Genomic DNA, 24,745 nt, shown 5'->3' on the forward strand with positions numbered 1-24,745 from the left:
AACTTAGGAATACTTAATGGTGACATCAAAACAAAAAGTGCTTTAACAAAGTATTAATTTAAATGTGTGTTAATTTGTGCAGCTATGTTAATGGACCTCTGTTTTTTTTGTGGGGGGGGGGGAGTTTTTAACTGCCTTTTAATTTAATGTAACAGGAAATGTTTTCTCTAAGGTAAGTAAATGTTTCAAAATGGTCTAATGTTTTACATCACAAAAACCTGGTATTTAAACAGGGATTTGGACACTTGGGATTTGAAGCCACTGCTGCAAAAAATCACTCTTTCCCTTTCTTTACATCACTTTTTGTCATTTAGTCTTTTGAGGAAGTTTTCTTAGACTCTGTCTGAGTTTCTCTGACAGGCTTTTTGATGCGCAATGTCAGAAACTAACAGACAGACAAGAATAAGTAAGCAAAGGAGAGAAACCCAGAGACAGAAAGCAACAGAAGATCAAGCAACCTCCAAAGTAGGACAGTGCATTAGGTTTACAATGCTGTTTGGGAGATGGACGATGGAAATGAAGCACTATCCTCTGAAGCACAAAAAGAAACAAAGACATGGTACAATAATAATTTTCTGAAGAAGAAAAGGTGAACAAGACAAAATGTTCCATTTTTGTGACATTAAAACTTGGTTTGAATCAAGTGTGTGCAGGAGAAATTATTCACTACGTTGTATCACTGTGAACAAAAGGTATACAGAGGTTGGACAATGAAACTGAAACACCTGGTTTTAGACAACAATAATTTATTAGTATGGTGTAGGGCCTCCTTTTGCGGCCAATACAGCGTCACTTCGTCTTGGGAATGACATATACAAGTCCTGCACACTGGTCAGAGGGATTTTAAGCCATTCGTCTTGCAGGATAGTGGCCAGGTCACTACGTGATACTGGTGGAGGAAAACGTTTCCTGACTCACTCCTCCAAAACACCCCAAAGTGGCTCAATAATATTTAGATCTGGTGACTGTGCAGGCCATGGGAGATGTTCAACTTCACTTTCATGTTCATCAAACCAATCTTTCACCAGTCTTGCTGTGTGTATTGGTGCATTGTCATCCTGATACACGGCACCGCCTTCAGGATACAATGTTTGAACCACTGGATGCACATGGTCCTCAAGAATGGTTTGGTAGTCCTTGGCAGTGACGCGCCCATCTAGCACAAGTATTGGGCTCAGGGAATGCCATGATATGGCAGCCCAAACCATCACTGATCCACCCCCATGCTTCACTCTGGGCATGCAACAGTCTGGGTGGTACGCTTCTTTGGGGCTTCTCCACACCGTAACTCTACCAGATGTGGGGAAAACAGTAAAGGTGGACTCATCAGAGAACAATACATGTTTCACATTGTCCACAGCCCAAGATTTGTGCTCCTTGCACCATTGAAACCAACGTTTGGCATTGGCATGAGTGACCAAAGGTTTGGCTATAGCAGCCCGGCCGTGTATATTGACTCTGTGGAGCTCCTGACGGACAGTTCTGGTGGAAACAGGAGAGTTGAGGTGCATCTTTAATTCTGTCGTGATTTGGGCAGCCGTGGTTTTATGTTTTTTGGATACAATCCGGGTTAGCACCCAAACATCCCTTTCAAACAGCTTCCTCTTGCATCCACAGTTAATCCTGTTGGATGTGGTTCGTCTTTCTTGGTGGTATGCTGACATTACCCTGGATACCGTGGCTCTTGATACATCACAAAGACTTGCTGTCTTGGTCCTCTTTTGAACTCTGGTATGTCACCCATAACGTTGTGTGCATTTCAATATTTTGAGCAAAACTGTGCTCTTACCCTGCTAATTGAACCTTCACACTCTGCTCTTACTGGTGCAATGTGCAATCAATGAAGACTGGCTACCAGGCTGGTCCAGTTTAGCCATGAAACCTCCCACACTAAAATGACAGGTGTTTCAGTTTCATTGTCCAACCCATGTAGCTGTCCCTACAGTTTTTATATTAACAATGTAGCAGAGGAGAGATGACCTTGTAAGAGTCACAGCTTGAGTACATCAGTGTGTCATTGTTGCGCTGAGTCAGTTAAGCCTTGAACCCAGTCCAAAGTTTTACAGTGGTTCCAAAATATCAAAATATGTCCGTATGTAGTTGTTTTTCAGTATATCTGGTATCTTCATCCTTTTTGACAAAAAAAGAGTAGAAAATCTGTCATACCACTTAGATATAGAGGAGACTCAACCCATTCCGTAAATTGGTCCTCATTTAAAGTCCAATGTTGCAAATTCAACAAGTGTAGCTGGCTCCCCAGATTAGGCTGGATGTAGACCCGATTCGACCAGCAGCAACTGACCACTGCTGGACAAATGTTCAGCTTCCCAAACTTTAGAGGAAAAGATGCTTGTTCAACTGTTTGGTTTCTCTTCGGTGTCACAGAAATCCTAGAAATCTCCATGTCTACAGAAAGAAAAAAACAACATGATAAACACCTTTAATGTATTATGCAAACAACACCTAAAATGCAGGAACACAGTCAGATGTTCCTGGGAGAATTTGATATAAAGAAAGTAAATTTTGAATATTAATTATTATTTATATTTTTTATTATTCATTCATTAACAATTAAAGGTTCAAGCTTTTCTTCCTTCTGGTCAGCACAGTTTGTTTTTCCACATTATCTTACAAAAGTGTTCACATCCCTTTTTCATGTTGTGTTATAGAATTGTATATGAAAGACAGACAAAAAAAAAAATCTCATTATTGCAAATTGGAGAAAAATTGATACCTTACGTTATACCTTTTTACACATAACAATTATTACTGTTTACAACAACTCTTCACTTCATATACAGCTACAAGTTCTTTGGGATATGATTCTATCTTTGCACATCAATGAAGGTTTTGCCCATTCTTATTTACGAAAAAGAGCATTTTTTTAACATACATTATCAGGTCTAGTCATGGATTCTCAAGTGGATTTAGGTCATGACTTTGACTGGGCCATTCTTAGACATTAATATATTTTAATCTAACCCATTCCATTGTAGCTCTTTGGCTGTAAGTACATAGTTCACAGTTTTTGTCCTAATCTACTCTGTCCACGTTCTTCCAAGCAGAAGAAAGGCATGGCTTTTCCCCAACAAAGCATGATTCTGCCATCATCATATTTCACCATGGGCATGGTGTGCTCCAGGTGATGCAGTGTTAGCTGTCCTCCATATATAGTGTTTGGTATGAAGACCAAACAGTTAAATGTTCTTCTCATTTAAACAGCGCATTCTTCATGTTTGCTGCCTACACTCCATGGCTTGTGACAAAAATTAGATGGAACATATTTTGTGTTTCTTTTAATGACTTTCGTCTTGTCACTGTTACATTAAAAAATAATAAACAGATGTTTTATTAGCAAAACATTTTAAAACCACAATAATGTGCTATGTTGATTAATCACACCAAATGTCAATAAAATACCTTGAATTCTGTTTTTGGAACATGACAAAATGTGAAAAAGCTTAAGTGCAGCTTTGCAACTAATACAAATAATTTCCATTGCGTCATACCATTACCCACCATAAACATTATCTGAAGAAAGTAAAATTTGGGGATCAGTGGGAAACAAATACCAATTAAACGATCGACAAGTCTCATTTTACACAATAATGGAGCAGTAATCACTCGTACAGTGAAAATACTATGCTATTTTAATTCATTTTAACGGGAGCCTTTGCTGGGTAAAGATTATGTCAGAGATTATTTTAATGTGTGTCTGACTCACTCTGTGTCATCAAGTATGGGTGTGTTGTAGCTCTGGAAGAGTGGCTGCATGAAGAGTCCCAGAGTTCCCACCACACAAACCAGGATGAAAATCCAGAGAAAGAGGCGATCTATGACCATGGCCACATACTTCCAGTCCTCAATGATCTGGGAACCAAACCAGAAACTTACAAGTTGTGACAGGTTCCTTTTATGATAACTCATGTCTTTTAAACCAGTCTCCCTGACACCACAAAGTCTTGTTTTATTTTTGCACCAACAGTTTGTTTGTTTTCAAAGTGACTGGAAAATGTTTGCTCTAAATTACCAACTCTTTTCGGAGAATTTTACATGTTAGAAAGAACAGAGGAACCGGAACAGAGTTTCAGCAGGTGATGTTATGAAGGTTTTAACAATTATTTTTAACTGCGATACATATGACTGATACCAAGAGGCTAGATAAAAAAGAAATCTGTCATGAGCAATTATGACTGGAAAACAGAAAAGAACGTTTAAAAAGCCCATGGCCACAAATCATGGGTTAGTGTTAGCTCCAAGGCAAGTAAGCTTAGATGTGAGTGTGCCCAGATTTCTATTTTTATTCGTTACTTTAACTATTCTGACTGTTCTAAATTAAAGTAAATGATCAAAGACATACTGAAACTGTGAAATGAATAAATTAGAGTGCCTTTCAAAGGAATTGAACCCCCCTGAACTTTCCCACATTTTTCCATGTTACAAGTACCAGGTTCAAAGTACTTTAATTGAATTTTATAGAGTGAAACAACATAGTGCATATTTGTGAAGTGGAAAGTTACGCATGGGTTACAAAATGTTTAGAAATAAAACCCTGAAATGTACAGCATACATTTGTATATTCAGCCTTACTGAGTCGTTACATTGTAGAACCACTTTTTACTGCAGTTACAGCAGCAACATTTTGGGGGTTTGCATTACCAACATATACACACATACCAAAATTTTTGCCCTCTTTTTTTTGCAAAATAGCTCAAGCTCAGTCCGATTAGATGAAGAGCACCGGTAAACAGGCTATTTCTAATCTACAAAATTCAATTAAATTTAGGTCTGGGCTTTGACTAAGCCATTATGTATTTACTTTGATCTAAACCATTCATTATAACTAAGTGTGTATGATTATAGTCCTCCTGGACGTTAAACCTCCACCCTAGCCTTGTGCAGCCTCTAACTGATTTTATTCCAGCATTGCCCTACATTTTGCTCCATCCATCTTCCTACCAACTCTGACCAGCTTCTCTTTCCTTCCTGCAGGAAAACATTTCCACAGCATGATGCTGACATCACCATGTGTCACTGTGGGGATGATGTGTTATGGTCGATCTACAATGTTAGGTTTCCAACACAAATGTTGGCCAAAAAGTGTAATTGTGTCTCATCTGACCAGAGCCCCTTTGAACAGATTCTTCTACCTGAGCTACGGATTTCAGCAGCCCCTCAAGAGTTACTGCATGCTTCTAGGCTACTCTGTCCATTGCAGGACAATGGTTTGAACAGTGCAATGTGACATATTCAAAGCTTGAAATATTACTTTGTAACCTAACTCTGTTTTAAACTTCCCTACTACTTTATTCCTGATCTGTCTGCTGTGTTGGACAGCTGGATCTATACTGAGATTAAATTACACACAGCTGGAATCTACTAACTGATTTGGAGACTTCTTGCACCGGATTTCATTTAGGCTTGTCAAAGCAAAGGAAGCTAAATACAAATGCACTTAAAATTTTTTCAGATTTATATTTGAAAAGACACTTTAAAATCCGCGTACAATTTTCTTTCCACTTTACTGTTATCCACTACTTTTTATTGGGATAGCCCATATTGAACATTGAAGTTCATGTATTTCATCTATTAGATCTAATATATTTCCATAATCTGCTTTTCCTCTCTCTGTCAGCCCCCTCATGCATTAAAGTGTCATCTTCCAATTTAGTTTTGTATTATATCTCACTTTACCCATCAATTTATATCTATTTTCTAAACTTTATCTCCTCACCCCTTCATTGCCGTCTTCCATCTTCATGTGTTCGGCGATGTATTTCACTCCATCCACTGCTTCTTCCAGCTCTGCATCCAACTGCACTGCCGTAGGCCTCCCAAACTCTGGAGAATCCCGAGTGTTGCCCACTTTCCAGCAACAGTTGTATGCCGACTCCTCGTTAACATAGAAAGAGTTGCAGTCTGCTGGGATTCCACCAAGTCTGGCATCGGAGTGCTGCCTCCTGCCCGTGCTGCTGTGGAAATTGCTTTTTCTGCTGGGGTTCCTGCTGGTGAGCTTCCGGTTGAGTTTATTGGAAGAGCCTGGGCGTTTCATGAGGAGGAAGGTTGCAAGGCGAACCAAAAAGATGTGTTTGACCCAGTCTGGCATGTAGTGAGTAGACGGGGAGCGGTGGTGCACATTGAGAACACAGGCTGTGCTGACAGTGGAGAATGTAACCAGCACCATGGTGAACATCAAGTATTTACCTTGAAAATATTCAGAAAAAGACAAAGAAATGGTAAAACAAAGGCATATTAGTAAATCTACAATGTGCTATTTTTTTTTTCACCATGAACAATAAAGTTAGAGGATGGTCACAAGGGCTACGCTCCACAACCCACACTGCATCATTCCTGACTGGCAGAATTCAAAGAGTTTGAAACATACTGTACATTATATGTACATGATGACAAGGTAATTATTTCTAACAACATAAATCTTACATGTGCTATGCCTGTTTTCCACTGGTTCTATTTAACCCGGCTCCACTCCACTCGGCCCACTTTGCGAGCGTTTCCATAACTGTTTTATCCGTACTGGTACCTACTTTCTACTACCGGGCTCAGTCGGGACTACATGTGACGTGAACAAACCGCTGTTCACTGATTGGCCATGGAACCATGTGAAATGTGAAGGTTTTCGAAGAGGTACTGGAGGGAAAATTTAATAAAACTCAAGAGTGACTACAATAATATTAAAGACCACAATGGAAATCAAAATATAATTTTACTATTTACAAATTATAGACCATGCCTGAAGGCTGAAAGAAAAAAAAAAGGACACCATGTCAGCTCTCTGAATCACATGCAGGCGGGGCGCTGTAAATAACATCTTAAATCAGCTAATCATACATAAAATCAGCTGTTCAGATCCACATACATTTCCCCCAAAACACACAAAACAATGCCAACCTGAAACAGCATGTTTGGAAATGTATTAATGGTCCTTAAGCGAACCAGTGAAATGCAGGAGGAGGGAGCAGGCAGAGAGCAGCTGCTCGTAATCAGACTGTGTGCATTGGGTCAAACAGGAGGAAGACCCTGCTGGAGCATCAATATCCAACCTAAAACTAACTTCACTGTGGTCAAAAGTCAGTGGTTTTGCACTTTATAGTCCTTGTCCTCGTTTAAAGTTCTTGTCCTTAATTTATAAGTCGGTCATACCTTTCTGACAGCAAACACGCACAGAACCTTTTTTTGGAATAAGCATCTGACTAGAAATTAAATGCTTTACATTTCATTGTCTGGTATTTTTGTTGGATACTTATAATTTTCTAATTCATTCAATGCAACACAAACGAGAGACTGATGATTGGGGGATGATGCAACACAAAAGAGGGCAATGTCCATTCTTATAGTCAACATGAAGTTGACTCTGACTATCCTACAGTATTCAGGACATTTATGCTATCTAGTCCTACTTCAAATCCATTCAGATGCATGCCAGCCTCACATTTTTGATAAGTTGTCATGCTAGCCTACACCATACCCAGGATCCAGATATAAGCCATATCAATAATGAACAATCTTTTTCTTGCAGTATAAATTTTGCACTTGCTCAAAATAGTCAGGGAACTCTCACAGCTTGGAAATATACTGTACTTTTGATGCTCTCCGGAGGACCTCTTTAAGACTCTGCAAAGGCCATTAACTTTCTGGCTGATTTTTAATGTTGTGGTGCATTCTTATTCTGGTGTGAAGAGCTTCTAAAACCCTGCAAAATGTAAAGCTATCAGATGTAAAAAACATATTATGTTTTAACATATTAATTTTCCTGTCCAGGGTGTACCCCGCCTCTCGCCCATAGACTGCTGGAGATAGGCACCAGCTTCCCCGCGACCCACTATGGAATAAGCGGTAGAAAATGACTGACTGACTGACATATTAATTTTAACAGGGATTTTTTTATAAATTTCCAGATGATAATTTGTTGATTTGTTTGGAACATCTACACCTTTTCTAGCTTCAAGAATGTGTTTTGGCCTTAATGAATACCTTGTGGGGTTAGCATTCATAATTTTCATACATCTGCATAATACAAACAAAAACCTCACAAACCTATAAGTGGTACTGCCAGAGAGGTGGGTGGCACTATCTTTGAAATTAGCAGCAGGAACACGGTGAGTGCCAGTAGCACTGAGATACACAGCGTCATTTTCTCCCTGCAGTCCGAAGGCAAATAGAACACGAGGATGGCCAACGAAGTAATCAGGACGCATGGGATGATTAGATTAATGGTATAAAACAGTGGCTTCCTCTTGATGACAAAATCATAAGTGATGTCAAGGTAAGTGATGTCATTGGGGTCCTCATTTTTGCGTGCTGGGAGAGAAACGATGTCCCACTCCCCGCTTGGGGTAAAGTCGTCCCGGCTGGCGAAGTCGCTAGTAAGGATGAGGTCCACCTCTGTGTGGTCGTATGTCCAGGAGCGAAACTTGAGGGTGCAGTTCTGTTGGTCAAAAGGAAAGTTCTGCACCTCAATGGAGCAGGCAGACTTGTAGATAGCTGGGGGGAGCCAGAAGATGTCGCCCGTGTTGGAGACCACAGCGTTGCAGTAGAAGGAAACTTCATACACTCCATCAGCACTGTAATATGTTTAAAGATTAGTCATAAATATTCATCAAGAAATCTGTTGAAATGGTGAACAAACTGTTGGTTCAACAACATAGCCAAGGTTATCTAAGCACGAAGATACCAGTGAATACCAGACTGAATCTTTATTTGTGTAATTTGAAATTAAATGCATTGGTTTGAAAATGAATTTCACTAAACTGAAACTGAATACTATGGTTTAAAACTGCTTTGAAAACTGCTTTGCTTTGTATTGAAAAGTCCGTTTGATTACTTTCACTTTCAGGTCTGAAATTCAATTTCAGTTCCAAAATTCAGTTTTTTGTTTCACACATCCGGGTTCTTGAAGTCACAAATTAATCAAACACAAATTTACTAATTCACGGATGTCATTCACTATTGCTGTGTCCAAATTCAGGACTGCATCCTTTGAAGGACGCATTCGTAGGCCGATAACGTCCTGGATGAATGCTGTCCAATCTCCAAGGTTCCAACAAATGCGTCCTTCTTTTCCTCGAATTTAAAGGATGGGCCCGGTGTATCCTCTGTGTCCCACCCTATCCCATGATTCATTCATCGAAGTAGATTGTTCAAATGGAAGTAGGAAAGGCCGGAGGACAGAAAAAATCTGTGATTAAAATTGGATATAATGTGCATTCTGTGAAACAACTGAACTTTTACAATGTTTTTAGACGAGAATGTAGTTGTGTAAACCTAAAATATCTGATCAGTTTATTAAGATATCGCTTAATTACACAAATGCGCCGATGTGTTCTGTTGGAATAATTGAATAAAGATTTGTCTTATATTGTTCTTATTCTTTAACTTGACTATTTGATTAACTTGACTATTTCATAATGTTTGTGTGAGTAAAGGATGTGATGAGTTGTCTGCAGGCAAAGATCATAAATGGAGCTGAGTTTGCAGAGGAGGAAGCAGTCCAGTTGAGGAGGTCATAAAGATGAAGGCTGATTGCACTGAACAAAAGGCACAACTGATCCTGGGAAGATGGAGGAGATTGTGGAAATGTGTTGTTAAAGGATAAAGCTGTTTATGACCTGTTTGCGATGCAGCTGTTGTTTTCCCAACCTTTAGAGAATAATGTTTTTGTAAACTAGGGACCCCCAAAGACAATAAAAAGAGGAGTGCGGTCGGATAGGCTTCAGAGCGGTGCGAGATCTGTAACTGAGCACATCTTGACCGTTTCTCCTCGCAGCGAGTAAAATAACTAATTCTTTGTCCCTCTCTCTTCTTTTTGTGTTGTTATAAGTATTTTAGGTTGTTTAAACCTGACATGTTCGTCCGCTGCCCCAACAGCCGCTCGCCTCGCCAGCTGTCAGATGACCGGGTGGTAGAGGTGCGCTAAACCCCGAGAGAACAGCTGACTCCCGGCACAATGTTTTCAAAATCCCGCTGGGTTTCCCCAATGGGTGGAAGTTAAACAGATAAAATTCAGTCAGAGTCTCTTCTTTTTGCAGATGACGTAGTCATGCTGGCCCCCTGTAGCCAAGACCTACAGCATGCGCTGTGGCGGTTCGCAGCTGAGTGTGAAGCGGCTGGGATGAAGATCAGCTCCTCCAAGTCCGAGGCCATGGTTCTCGACTGGAAAAGGGTGGCTTGCCCTCTTCAGGTTGGAGGGGAGTTCCTGCCTCAAGTGGAGGAGTTTAAGTATCTCGGGGTCTTGTTCACAACTGAGGGAAGAATGGAGCGGGAGATCAACAGACGGATCGGTGCGGCTGCCGCAGTAATGGAGTCACTGTGCCGGTCCGTTGTGGTGAAAAGAGAGCTGAGCCGAAAAGCAAAGCTCTCGATTTACCGGTCGGTCTACGTTCCTACCCTCACCCATGGCCATTAACTATGGGTCATGACCGAAAGAACGAGATCCCAGATACAAGCGGCTGAAATGAGCTTCCTCCGTAGGGTGGCCGGGTACTCCCTTAGAGATAGGGTGAGGAGCTCGGCCATCCGGGAGGGGCTCGGAGTAGAGCCGCTGCTCCTCCACATCGAGAAGAGCCAGTTGAGGTGGCTCGGGCATCTATATCGGATGCCTCCTGGACGCCTTCCTCGGGAGGTGTTCCAGGCACGTCCCACCGGGAGGAGGCTCAGGGGACGGCCCAGGAAACGCTGGAGGGACTATGTCTCTCAGCTGGCTTGGGAACGCCTTGGGCTCCCCCTGGAGGAACTGGAGGAGGTGTCTGTGGAGAGGGACGTCTGGGTGTCTCTGCTGAGTCTGCTGCCCCCGCGACCCAGTCCCGGATAAAGCAGAATACAACGAGTACGAGATTAAATCTAATATTAATGTTTGGTTTATTTATTATAATAATAATTATTATTATTAGTAGTATTATTATTATGCTCTGCAAAAAGCTGATTTAAACTTTGCTCCTAAAGTTAATATGTTAGTGTTTAAGTTGTTGAAAGCTTTACAAATAAATTAAACAAATGGTATTTGTCATTAATGTATTTTATCTGGAGTTAAATTTTTATATCTATGAACACAAAAAATATTTTCAACATTTTAAATGGCTGAATAATGACCAAGATCATAAAACAATAACATTTTAAAACAAAACAGCATTATAAGCCATCACCAATATGTTAAAGGTTAAATAAAAATCGTGTAGTTATTCACAGTAGAGACAGCGGTATTAACCTTCAGGCTCCATTTGTTCGGCTTCACAGCTCTGCGCCTCACGCTAATACAATTGCTAGGCAACAGAAGTTACGCTGAGTTAAGGGCAAGAGAAATGCAGACCGACATAACACCGGCGGCACACTATGCTAATCTGGCATGTTTAGCTAATAGCTACAGGTAGCATAAGTGTTACTGTTTGACCATCATTTGTTTACATGACGCTTCTTATAGATGCTCATTTGACTTGGTGATGGACATCTGCCAAGCTCATGTATGCTGCACTGCTCCAGCTGAACATGCTGTGAAGGACGTTTAACCTGATGTGAAACGTAAATCGATAAATCTGTGTTTGATTAATATGTGGCTATCCTCAAGGACCCGGTTGTGTGACACAAAAGAAAAAAATGAATTTTGAAATTGAATTACAGACCTGAAAGTGAAAGTAGTCAAACTGAATTTTTAATACAACAAAATACATTTTAAAAGCAAATTAATTCAGTTTCAAACCATAAAATTCAGTTTCAGTTTAGCGAAATTAATTTTCAAATCAATGCATTTAATTTCAAATTACACAAATACAAATTCAGTCAGAGCAATTCAAATTCAGTTTCTGATGGCACAAGTTTCTTCCCATAGTTTACACTTTAAGTGGGATGCATTGTACCTACTCACTTATTATAGAGTACTATGTCAGGAAGCCAGATCAGTTTGGATGGTATGCGCAGTTTTTTGATGCCTTCATATTTGTCTGGGTCCCATCTCAGTCTGTAGTCGTTCCATTCCTATGGAAAGAGCAACTATGTTATAGTTATAGCAAACCAAAAATACATTTACAATATTACAGAGTGTTAGAGAAAACTGCAAAGTACCTGAAACAGCCACACATTGGTGGTCATTATCTGCTCCCGCTCATTCTGCAAAAACACAATCATTCATTTTAAACACTGATAAGGATTTCGACAATATTTTGATTTATTTGTACAACTTTAAGCGGTTTTTTGCAAAATACGTGAAAGTTCAACCCACCATAGTACAGTCTGTCAAATATTTTGATGCCAACAAACCATCTTTTTTAACAGTTCAAACACTGTGTAATTTAGAGTTATTTAACAATATGACTATAAGATTGTTTGCTGTCTTTCATGCCAGCTTTTTTCTAAATTTAGGTCAGAATCTGATAGTAGATAATTTGGGGTGTAAGCTGAAAACTACTGAAACTACTGGTTTGTGGTACCTTTGATCTCACATGGACGGACGGAGGGACTGATGTTTTGCTCCTTGCTAACCTCAGAGGTGAATTATGTTTGGACCCGTTTAGTTGCTTCATAAAACCATGAGGGTGTGCATTAAACTAACTATTAAATGAAATGTTTTTTGCCTTCTGATTTCTAAAATCAAAGATTCTGTCCAAAGCATTGTCAAAACTAAAGTCAAACGCTGTCTTTTTCATTGTGAGTCAATGGTAGTCGGCTAGAATATACTGCATATTGAACAACAATACATCTAAATGCAGCTAAACATCTTCTGAGCTAGATGTTGGAACATTATCAAATAAAAAAGGGACTGTTGTGAGTAAATATCAAGCCATCATTTATCACATCACTATTTATTTGACTGGCCTGAACAACAATTTAGATTTGAAGTTTTTGGCACTGTACTTATAGGGGACACAACAAATGTGAAGGAAGGTGCTTTGGTCAAATGAGACAAAAACTGAACTATTAGGCCTGCATGCATAACACTGCGTGTGTAGGAGGCGTTACACTGCACATCACCCAGACTTAAAACATGGTGGCAACATCATGTTGTCGGTATTCTTTTCTTCAGCAGGAACAAAACCGCTGGTCAGGGTTTATGGGACGATAAATTGAGCTAAATACAGGGCAATCCTGAAAGAAAACATGTTAGAAGCCTCAAAACACTTAAAGGTGGGGTGAAGGTTCATCTTTCAGCAAGACAACGAGCTAAAATTGCCTGCTTTTGTTCAAAGCTTATTAAAGATTTCGAAGACCAGACCCAAATCCAATTGAGAATCTGTGAAAAGACCTAATTTACAGATGCTCTCCATCCAATCTGACTGAGCTCTTTGCAAAAATTAACAGGCAGATGTTTCATTCTCTAGATGAGCAAAGTTGGTAGAAACCATTTTGAAATAAAATAAGAACCTTGTGTCACAGCCAAGATAGACTATCATTGTTTAATTCAGTTTTACAAAAACCTAGATATCCAAATGAAAAATATATATGTTTCTACAAATTCTGTATTACATTATCTAAAGTTCTTGTTCTGGCTTGAGTTTGCAGCCTATCCAAAAATCCAGCGGACTGTATGTTTGTCCTCAACAAGTCAGTCATGGATTAATGGGAAGACTCAAAGAGACGGGGAAGCAGACTCACCCTTGTTCCCAGCCAGTGGCAACTCCGAGCTGTCACTTCATCTAACCAGAAAGCCTTTTTACTGAGACATTACAATGCATAATTTGAATGTTTGCATAATCACATCACATGTCCATTTAATATATATATATATATATTGTATTATATTATATTATATTATATTATACATTGCTTTGAAAACAATTATGTGGAGAGCACACTTTTTTACAGAAATATCCAGTTAATGCAGTTTGACAGACGCTGCATTAACTGAATTACTGTCAGAAGGGGGGTTCGGGTGATGGGGGAGTGCATAGATTTTAGGCCACACAGCTGTTTAAATCAACTGGGTTTATTACAGAGAGAAAAAAAGTTATTTTTATATACTTTTATGAGAAAAGCGTTTATGCAACCTGATGCAAAAGCACTGTTGAGATGTTATAGAGGTTACCTGACCTCACCTGACCATGATAAGAGCACAGAGTCTGTTAATTAAGCTATATTTCATACTGAAGTTATTGTCTAAGTCAGCTTTGCATATTCACTCATCTCACAACATAGTTTTTATTGCTATACTTTTTGCTCTTTATAACACAATGGAATACAATGTGTTTCCTCTATACTGAACATAAATCTAACACCCATAGTGTAATGATGGAGTGGGAGGATGAATAATCATCTTAATATCCAATTATACTTATATAGTGGAATGTTTCATTTCACAAACAAGCAAACAACTTTCACTAAAGTTAAGAGTGGTGAAGGTCCTCACAAATGTGTAAAAGGTTCCTTTAAAATCTACTTTCACTTCTCTGTACAATAGCCATTTCTTTTAACAATGTTAAGTTCACATTTTAAGTAGTACAAACAATGTTGCAGTTTGTTCTAGTCTAACAGTTTGACACTAAGCAATCTCTCTGGGTCCAAATCGCTGGTGTTGTGGAAAATTCTTTTAGTGCTCTGAACTTTTCTTTACCTCTCTCCTCTCTGACCTCTGTGTTTTGGTTACTTAAGAGCAGATGGGCTTTAAATTCATTATCAGGAGTTTTATGGTTAACACTCCCTGAAGTGTTGTATCTAAAGGGATAGTAGATGGATGCTCTCATAAATAACCTGGTTACCTCTGACCCGGGATGGGGTCTAGGGGCCATATTTCTAAACTCTTTCAAGTTGAGAGAACACCCTCATTCTGGTATAAATACTGTTTGTGACTTCTGTTTGTTGCTCTGCTTCACTGACTAAACTCAGTGACAGAGTCTTCAAACGCTGAAATGCCTTTGAATAAACTTATAAAGACAAAGTCCGGTCTTTCTCTTCCTAATGAGTCGATTTCTCTCCCACTTTGATAAGAAAATCCATAATACTGGGTGGAAGATGCGCAGCTGATTTAAATTGCACAGCATCACAGACATTGGGAAGTTGTGTGCTCAGAGCCCAAAGGGTATTAAAAAAAGTAAAAACAGAACCCATTCTGTTACAATTCCTTCACCATGCTGCCTCTTTCAAAGGGTATAAAAGGATCAGCTGTCAAATCATCAAGCCCAATTTATGGGCTTGATGATTTGAGATGTGGGCCAAAAACTTCCATTTTGGTCTTACAGAGCAGAGCAACGTCTTTAACATGTTTGCTATTTTCCCTCATGGGTTTTAGCACACTGTAGAGGGGACTTCTTTTAGCTCCCTTTCAATGATTCAACAAGTCTACCACTTTTTAATTAAAAACAAGATTTGTGGATCATCCCACCTGAGCTGTGGATCTCTGAAGCTCATCCAGAGTTACCACGGGCCTGTTGGTGTCTGCTCTAATTTAAGGTCTTGTCAACAAGTTTGCCACTTTAGATGAACAGCGATGTGGTGGTATAGTTTTGCAGAATAACAATTGAACTGTGCCCCTTGAGCTGCCCAAAGCGTGGGATATTATTTTATGACCTAAACATGTTTATACTTATCCACAACTTTATCCCTGACATGTCTGGTGTGTTCGTAAGTCTTTATGATGCTGCATGTTGTTGGTTACACCAGATTCTATTTAGGTGTATCAGGATAAAATGGCTGAATAAAAATGCCACACCACACTTTTTAGATTTTCATTTTTAAAAAACTTTGAAAATCTTATTGTTTTTAAATTTCAAATTTTTGCATGTAAAAATACATTTACATTTGTGATTTTTAAGTTACAAATTGTGTAATTGTGGAAAAGTTTAAGTTTATAAATACTTTTGCAAAAGCAGTGTATTAAAAATTTTTATATTTTATTTGGTTTTCAGCATAACATTGAAACCTATAAAGAAATTGAACCACAAAAACCACAAAAAAAAATTGTGGCTATTATTTCTGATCTTATGCTGCACCCACCACGCTGATGAGCTGCGACAGGGAGACCTGTATGGAGATGGTGACCTGTTGGCTCTTATTCACCGCAGGTCTGATCAGCTTGTTGTAGCGCTCTGGTCCCAGCAGGTAGTTCACCAGCCGCTCCTCTGCATTCTCTGCTCCGCTGTCTACAGACAGAAAAACACAAGCAACAAATATACTCTGGGTGTGTATAATTTTCTATGGCTGCAAGCTAAATCACCCATTAGAAAAAACAGACACAAGCTTATGCGCAAACATTACATTAGTCAGTCATAGCAAAATAATGAATAAATGCCATGTGCCCTACGGTAAACCACAACTTCAGTGTTTTTTGACAAAGAAAACAAAGGACAATGATCTTACTGCTTGTGTGTGTATGTTGAGATACAAGTTGTCTGTGAACAGTAAAGGTATTAAGGCTACAATACATATTCTCTTTGCTTTGTGAGTGTGATTGGCTGTGCATTTTGCAGACTCTCAGAGAAAGAAGAACAAACAGAAATTCAGTCATGCATCCTGTGAGACTACTTCTCGAAGCTTTGTGTTTGCACAGCTATAAATGATTGGTTATGTAAAGCAGAGCCGAGAATAAACCAGAGGCAAAATGTTTGGTTTTTTTTGTCTCATGACATTTGCCGTCATTGTGCCTCCATTGTCAAGCAAACTTACAAAAGCAAAGTGGGCATTAAATATCTAGATGGCTTGCTTTATTGCGCCACATGAACTGTCCCACTTTTTTCTGTTGACTGCATTCAGAGAGCGCAGATGTTCTTGTCACAAATGCACCCTGCCGTTTTAACTTTTATGTCAGAGTGCGTGTCATTTGTTTTAGTTCAAATGGGGCAAATGAATGCATAAAAACTAAATGAAACAAGTAGTCTACAATTTATTTCAACCGAAAATTACAAATTGTATGCTATTAGTGCTGCTTGCATGAGAGGAAAATCTGTGTTAAACTAAAGGATGACTTAAGTAATCATTTTGACTTTAACCTAACATGGCTATAATGCTGGTGGAAAAACTGTGAGTTATCCCCCATTTCTTTATAGTTTGTTTGCAAGGAGAGAGACTTCCTTGCAACCTTTAAAAGTTTCTTGTGCAACATTAGTTGTCCCCATTGCTTTAATTAATGTATGAAAAATAAAGCAGTTTCCCAACAACAGTATGATTCTTATGAAGGTTTATAGCTGACAAACTAGCATACATTTGTTCAAAAGAATATGATGCTTTTCTAAGTTCTTCCAGGCTTTCTGTGTTGTATAAGTAAGAACATGAAAACTTGATGTAAAGTAAAGACACATGACCAGATCCGATTTGCCATTACAAAATATTTCCTTAATGACACAGCAGTATCCTCCTTTTCTGTGTTGTGGATGAGAAAAGAAGGTTGAACATTATTTCTCATTATATATAATTCTAATGGGGTTGTAGACCACAAATTCACATGATATGTCAGTAACAACCTAAGTAATGGACATATACAAAGAAACCAAATTAAGTAAATAGATTAAGTTTTGTCTAACAAAGTGAAATGACAAAGGCAAAAACTATATAACACAATAAAATATTGAAGCAATCCCAATCCTAAACACTGCAAAGTATTATCAGTTAATTTGGTCCTAATCTATGACCTATAAAAGATTTAACATAAATCAAGTTATTGAACAAAAGGAACCGTATTATTGGTAAAAGCAAAGAACTCCCTCAAAACCTTCCCTACTGAGCACCGTCGGGGTCATCATGCAGAGGAAGATAGAACATCCTTGTACCAGAAACCAGCCATGCCCAGGTGTTCTATGCAAGATTTATGATTGAAGAGTCACAAACGATTATAATCAGAATCGTTGTCCAACAACCAAGCACCCACTGCAGAAAGCTAAAGGATTCTGCAATTAGAAGGTACAGTTTTTCAATTAAAATAACTGCCATGTGCACTCACTGCATTGCATTGCCTGCAAGCATGTTAAGGTACAGTATGCTGACAATTTGGTGCAAAACATCAGAATAAGCTAATGAAATACTGGAAAATATATTTTAGTCTGGTCAGATGTGACCAAAATATAACTCTCTGGATTCCATCATAACAACGATGTTTGGAAGAGAAATGGCGCTGCACATCACCCCAGAAACACCCTACTAAGAGTAGCGATTGGAGGTGGGAGCATCATGGTGGGAAATGTTTTCCAGCATCTGGTGCTGGCAATCTTTTTAAAATTACAGGCAGAATAAATGGAACTATTCACATAGACGTCCTTCATCTGAAAGTAAAAGAAGGACCGATTCTTTAGGAAGGGGATGATCCCAAAGAGAGCCAAAGCTGCTAGGATGGCCTAGTTGATAACCTGACTTGAATCCTTTTTAAATTATATGGAAAGATCTATGATCAGAGTGTACAGAATAGACCCTAAAAACCTCCCAGATTTAAAGACTGTCTATGGAGACTGGGTCAAATAACATCTGAGCATGTGATCTGTTTTGAAGATCTCATCAGCAAAAAAGTATTGAATCCAATTAAAATAAGTGCGTTCATACTTATTCTCTGTGCCATTTCACTTTATGACACACAATTTATGGTCTCCTTTGTTTTGATTTCATTGTATCTGGAGGTTACCTTGGCTGTTACAGGCATCTGCTGTGAATTCAATTCAATTCAATTCAATTCAAAGATACTTTATTGATCCCCGAGGGGAAATTAGAATTCCAGTACAACCCATCCAAACATACATCATGACACAAGACAAGGGGGGGACGGGTCACCGAGGCTTTGCTGCCCACTCACAGGCGCTGCCCTTGCTAGATGAGAAAAGAGGCCACATTAGGTAAGTAGAGGAATAAAAATCATATTTCACACTTTATCCTTAGCAGGATACAGTTTGAGATTGCAACAAATCTCAGCACAAAGAAGCAACAAGTTGACAAAACAACATCATGCCGGGAACGGTGAAGGTGGTGTGAGGGGGTGCATATGTTTATCTTGAGCATGTGTGTGTGTGCAAGTGAGTGTGTGCAAGTAAGTCCATGAAGCACAGAGGCTATTGTCCTTGATGGTACGATGGAAAGTTCATCAACCGGCCACAAAGTTCTGAGCAGGTCCACAGATGTCCTCAGGGAAGGGAGGGGGCAGCGGGAGCAGAGCGTCATGTTTACATAACTTCCAGGAGAAGTTGAAGATAGCCAGCCATCAAGGCCATGCAGGGGAGCCAGATTCAAAAAAACAATAATTATTTGGGTTAGGCTGATTCTTAATTTTCCGTCAGCCTTGAGAGTCTTGCTGGTGCTTCTCAAAGGCGAATCCAAACAGCCAAATTCCTGGTCTTTCGCCAGATCCGAGCGAACAACTTTCTCCAAGATTTATCCCATTTCACCCCTGAGTCCAGGAATCGCAACCTGCCTGTGATCCTAAGGATCACATCCAGTCTGCGATTCAGCTCACGTAACATCTCAGTCTGAGTGTTGATCGCCCTGAAGATCCCATCACACGTGCCAGGCAGCCTTACAATGGCCAGAACAGCTGCTGACATTCTCCGAATTTCTCGATATGTCAGGTAACCGCTGACTCCAAAAAGCAGAAATCCTGATATCAAACATCCAATTATATACATATCTTCCACATCCTCGACTGACATTATCGACAAACACACAATCCTCCACTTCTGCTAGGAGTCCATTGTCTATCCAGAGAAAAACGTCCAGTCCGGACAAGTTGGGCTCTCCCGAACCCTGTCTTCTGCTCAAGAAAAATTGATCAATTGCATTGAGAGACAAGCTGACCAAATCCATAACTAAGAATTTGGAAGATATGCAAGAAGAGGCTCCAAAAAGAAGACAAGACACAGAGCTGAAGCAGGGCAGATATGGGAGGGGTGCAGGAGACAGAGAAAAAGCATCCTCCTCCACCGAGAGCAGAAAGAAAAGAAAAATTGAATGTCAAAAGGATGTTTGAAATATACTTATAGAGCAAAATGTTGACCTGTTCAGTACTTATTGGCCTGCTGTGCATTCAAGCGTCTGAAAGCAATATGGAAGGACAGAATCAGTCTAGTTGCACAGCTACTGTGGTGGTTTTTACCTGTGCATTTCCCCATAGATGCTGTGAAAACACTTCCACTTTGAATGAGCACTGGTGCCAAATATATTTACATAACACTAATCTAGCACAAATATTCTGGCCTTTAAGGGAAAAGTACTGTCTCCCCTTAAGTTGTATTGTATGTTTTAAATCATTCCAAACCTTGTATGAAGAAACGTTTTGCCCTAATAGGTCCAGTAGAATGATGCTTACCCATGTTTTCGGTCATCAACTGATGTGGGCGTTCTATTTTATTAATTTCTGCTGTTAAAAAGTTATTTATGTTTAATTCAGGCTTGGAAGCCAGAGCTAAATGTGTAGTTTACTGGTAAAAGAAGCAAAACCCAACTCTCAACATAAAAGGAATCAAGGGCAGATTAATAGTCAGAGACTCTTCTTTTGAAACAGAGACTCATTCAAGTGTGTTCTCTTAGAGAAAAGACGTGAGGTTCTCTTGGATACAGGAACAAAAGTAGCCCTCAGTAAATTATTCACACAGCCCATCTGCTTTTGCTTTTGAATATTTTTAGAGTATGAACACAACAAATGTAAAATATTCCAGGTAGATGGAAGAAAATATTTCCATGCAAGAGTGAGACAGATTTTACACAACCTTCAATATCGATAAATAAATTCAGTGGGTTAAGAAATTTTTTTTTACAATATCATTGTTAATACTTTGCTGTTAAAACTTTGAACAAACCTTTTTTGCCAAGAAAACAACAATTAGCCTTTTCTTGTAACATTTCACAAAGTTGGAGCACAACAAGACACCAAAGTCCCGGCTCCTCAGCTCCCCACACAAGTTTTTTGAGGATTTAGGTCTGTGCGGCCATGGAAGAGTTTCTTTTTCAGAATCAGAATCAGAATCAGCTTTATTGCCAAGTTCGTACATACAAACAAGGAATTTGACTCCGGTACACTTTGCTCTTTGGTTTTGTTTTTGCATTACAGAATATACATATTTACAATGTACAATATACACATATATAATAAAAAGGTGCATTTGCAACATCTGTATGCTGTTGTTCTGTACTCTATTGAATGTTCATCAGAGAAACAGCCTGGGGGAAGAAACTGTCTCTGTGGCGGCTGGTTTTAGTGAACAGTGCTCTGTAGCGGCGGCCTGAAGGTAAAACTCTAAACAGTTTATGTGCAGGGTGTGTGGGGTCTACAGAGATTTTAGCAGCTCTTTTCCTGATCCTAGACCTGTATAAGTCCTGGATGGAGGGAAGGTCAGCCCTGATTATTCTCTCTGCATTCCTGATTATTCGTTGCAGTCTGGACCTGTCCTGTTTTGTGAATGAGCCAAACCACACTGAGATGGATGAAGACAGGACAGATTGAATGATGGCAGTGTAGAAGATGACCAGCAGCTCCTGTGGAAGGTTGAACGTCTTGAGTTGCCTCAGGAAGTACAGTCTCTGCTGGGCCTTCTTTCGAACAGTGTCTATGTGTGAAGACCATCTCAGGTCCTCACACATAGACACTGTGGATCATTAACACTTTTGGATCATTAACCTGTTGAAAGACCTAATTACACCCTATTTTTCTATTTATTGTCGAGTCCCTCACATCTTTATAAAAAATCTCCTATTACTTAAGAGTCTAGGATGCCATGCCCTATAAAAGGGAAGAGAAACATGCCCACAGCATCACAGATCCTCCACCATACTTAATAGTAGACATAAGGTGTTTTTCCACATTTTCATTCCTAGTTTTACACCAAGTAAAAACTAAAGTGTTTCTAGCTGAAAAGTACAATCTTACTCTCAACCACATAACTTCAGTTAAAGTTCCAGTATAGGTTAGCAAACTCCACATGTTTACCATTGATTTGACATCACTCTCATTCAACCACTTGGCATATAGATAGCATTCAACGCTGTTTATGGAGGCATGGTGATCCCAAGATAACAGTCTTTGTTATTTGCAGTGTATTACATTTAACTCTGGAGATTTCCTTTACCTCCTGCTCACTATGCATGGTGGCATATGGGTGCTCGTCCAGCCAAGAGGCGAAAAGAAATGGGCTTCTGTGTCATTTCATATTTATACCCCACAGAACGAGAAAGCCATTGGTTATTAGTGAAACATTCCTACCCACTGTAATCAACTTAAAAAAGTAACTTTATAAATAAAACAATGCCTTGGTTTACAGTTATTTCAAACCACTTGTGATTTTGATCAAATCAATTGTTTCTTAAATAAATTGATTCAAATTAAAGGCTACAGTTTGTTAAATATTTCACTGTACAATTAGGCTACTGCAATAATAGATTAATTGAAATTAAGACTTTCGAAACATATTTACCAGGGTTGCCACCATATTTGTCTGTAAAGAGGCTTTTAAAGGGTTTTAGTTTAAAGCCTGTGTACTTGAAGTTGGTGGATGAAAACATTAATTTGGCCAAAAGGATGAAGGAAAGTGAATAAATGTAAGTGGAAAAAATAAAGAATAAATGAATAATGAAGAAGGAGAAAGAAAGGCAAAACTGAACAGCTGGATGCTTACAAGAATGTCCCACAAAGTGAGGGCCTTGGTTTATTTCTTTATTTCCATCCAATCAAACTACTAAATGTTCAAAAGGAAATCATTTGATTGGACAAAACACTAAATATGTCAGATTTGTATTTGCCTCTTAAGATTTACACAGCAACTATAGCAATTTTGGTAACTTTCCATGATCGTGAATATGAAGTGAACTTTTTTTTACTGTGATATAACAATTAAATTAATTAAGGGTGCTTCAGGTGAGGATTTTGAGGGCACCAGCTTATGTTTCTTTTTTTGGGATAGGGAGCTCTTTTAGGGACCAAAATCAGACTAAAAACTCATTAAAAGTTTGTAGTAGTAGTGTGTGTGTGTGTGTGTGTGTGTGTGTGTGTGTGTGTGTGTGTGTGTGTGTGTGTGTGTGTGTGTGTGTGTGTGTGTGTGTGTGTGTGTGTGTGTGTGTGTGCGGGGGAAATACTCGTCGATCACATAAGTAGTCCAGAGATTTGGGCTCTTGTATTGACATCAGAACCATGGATAGCGTCTATTACTTCCCTCAGACCATGAAACTGAGCAAAAGCCAAAGACTGAATGAATTCTCCGTTAAAACACTGTTAGTCAAAAGGCACATGAATCTAACTCCTGATGAAATGAATGAAATGCGATGCGAGGAATGGGAAATAACTCACTTGTAAGAGACAGAATGAGGAACAGGAATAAAGGATTGGGTGTCATCTTCTCGCTTCCTTGCCAAACTTGTTACTTTCCCGTGTTGCTTTTGATAGAAAGAAACGTAAGTCCCTTTAATCAATATTTAATCGGTGTACTCCATCGTGATGAGATCTTTTCTTTCATGCTGTTTCAGAGCAACTGGTCCGTTTTCATACGCTGGAATTTTGTCGAAGATTAAAAAAAAAAAAAAAACGCTCAAAAACGAACGGTCAAAAACCACTTTGCGGTCCGCAGCCTCCACAACAGAACCAGTCGTTGTCACAATGTCGATCCAGATCAGTCGGAGGCGAGATCCAAACTTCTTTCTCTGTGAGCTGAACCACCTTCACTCCGAGGAAGTTTGCAGACCTCCTCTAATGAAGCTTCTGAAGCGCTCCAGCTGGAACAGTGGCGCGCACCATGAACGCGCTTCTGCGATCACTGGTGATTCATTTGTTACCGCTTGGAGCCAAACTCACCGAGACTCACTACTGAGAGGTCTGAACTCACTGAAGAGGCCAGGGACACGCTGCATAGGACACGCTGCGGTGCCCGGATGACAAGTCAGAGTGAGCGGAGTCGCCATATTTGGGTTTATGCTTTTTGTGTTCTTAAGACCTTTGAAATGCCAGGGGACAATAATGAATGTTTTATGTAAAGAAAGTTAAATTTACATCGAAAACAGCTTTCTGCGTAGTTTTTAGATTTGTTTACATCGGCGTTTGAAGAAGGTTTTAAATGGGGGGGTCGTGCCCACTTAAAAGGGCCGTTCCAGTACTGGAGGACATTTTCTGTCCCTCCAAAGAAATTTCAAATACACAAAACACTGAAACATGCACTTGTTATGTAAACTACAATTGTCCTGAGATAAAACTTAATTAGCTGTAAGAAAAGTGATTCCTAAATAGTATTTAAAATGCCAAATAGCTCTTGAGCACTCTCAAAATGTTTTTTTTTTTTCGTGTTTCTCCCTCTTGATGACCATCTTACATAAAATTTGTTTTAGCTCAGATTTTTTTCTATATTGATCTTCCTTGTAATTGTTAAAACATTTTGTTTTATCATAGACATTTTATATAGTAGTAATTATGCCCTGAAGTTGGCTCTGTTACTAAAACCTTTTTTGTGGAGAAAGAATATAAAGTCAGCTACAAGACTCAGCAGAAATGGCATCATCAGACTAATTGCTCTGACAATGGCTAGATTTAAGGTCCATCCTCTCTTCTGTTTTTCATATTTTTTCAATATTTTCAGCCATAATGGAGTGTGTCAGTCAACCCAACGCAGCCCTTTTACACATATTATCAGAAAAAAGACATATTCCAATCAATTGTTTTTAATAATATAGCTAAATTTGTTCTTAACCAGCCGTTAACACAGCTAGAATGTGCTCTTGAGCAAAAATCTTGTTACTTGCATCCCAGCTACTGCAATCAGAGTAACGGGGTTTCATCTCCTTCAGAAAGGACAAGCTATTATCTATGATAGAGTAAAATGTCTATGTTTCTCTGTTTTGTCACTGTAACAACATGTGTGTG

The 24,745-nt window shown here is 39.2% G+C and overlaps 1 protein-coding gene across 1 annotated transcript; it reads right to left on the reverse strand.

Annotated features, from left to right (window-relative positions):
- Positions 1–1,829: 1,829 nt before the first annotated feature.
- On the reverse strand, positions 1,830–23,637 carry LOC124868684 (neuronal acetylcholine receptor subunit beta-2-like). Its single transcript, XM_047366187.1, has 8 exons — positions 23,186–23,637; positions 15,934–16,079; positions 12,073–12,117; positions 11,876–11,985; positions 8,056–8,582; positions 5,735–6,204; positions 3,725–3,870; positions 1,830–2,406 (listed from the first exon to the last, which is right to left on the reverse strand). Exons 1-8 carry the CDS (start codon positions 23,229–23,231, stop codon positions 2,391–2,393), a joined length of 1,506 nt encoding a protein of 501 aa, XP_047222143.1. The 5' UTR covers positions 23,232–23,637; the 3' UTR covers positions 1,830–2,390.
- Between the last annotated feature and the right edge of the window lie 1,108 nt (positions 23,638–24,745).

The sequence above is a fragment of the Girardinichthys multiradiatus genome, chromosome 5 (genome assembly GCF_021462225.1).
Source record: "Girardinichthys multiradiatus isolate DD_20200921_A chromosome 5, DD_fGirMul_XY1, whole genome shotgun sequence".
Taxonomy (NCBI): Eukaryota; Metazoa; Chordata; class Actinopteri; order Cyprinodontiformes; family Goodeidae; genus Girardinichthys; species Girardinichthys multiradiatus.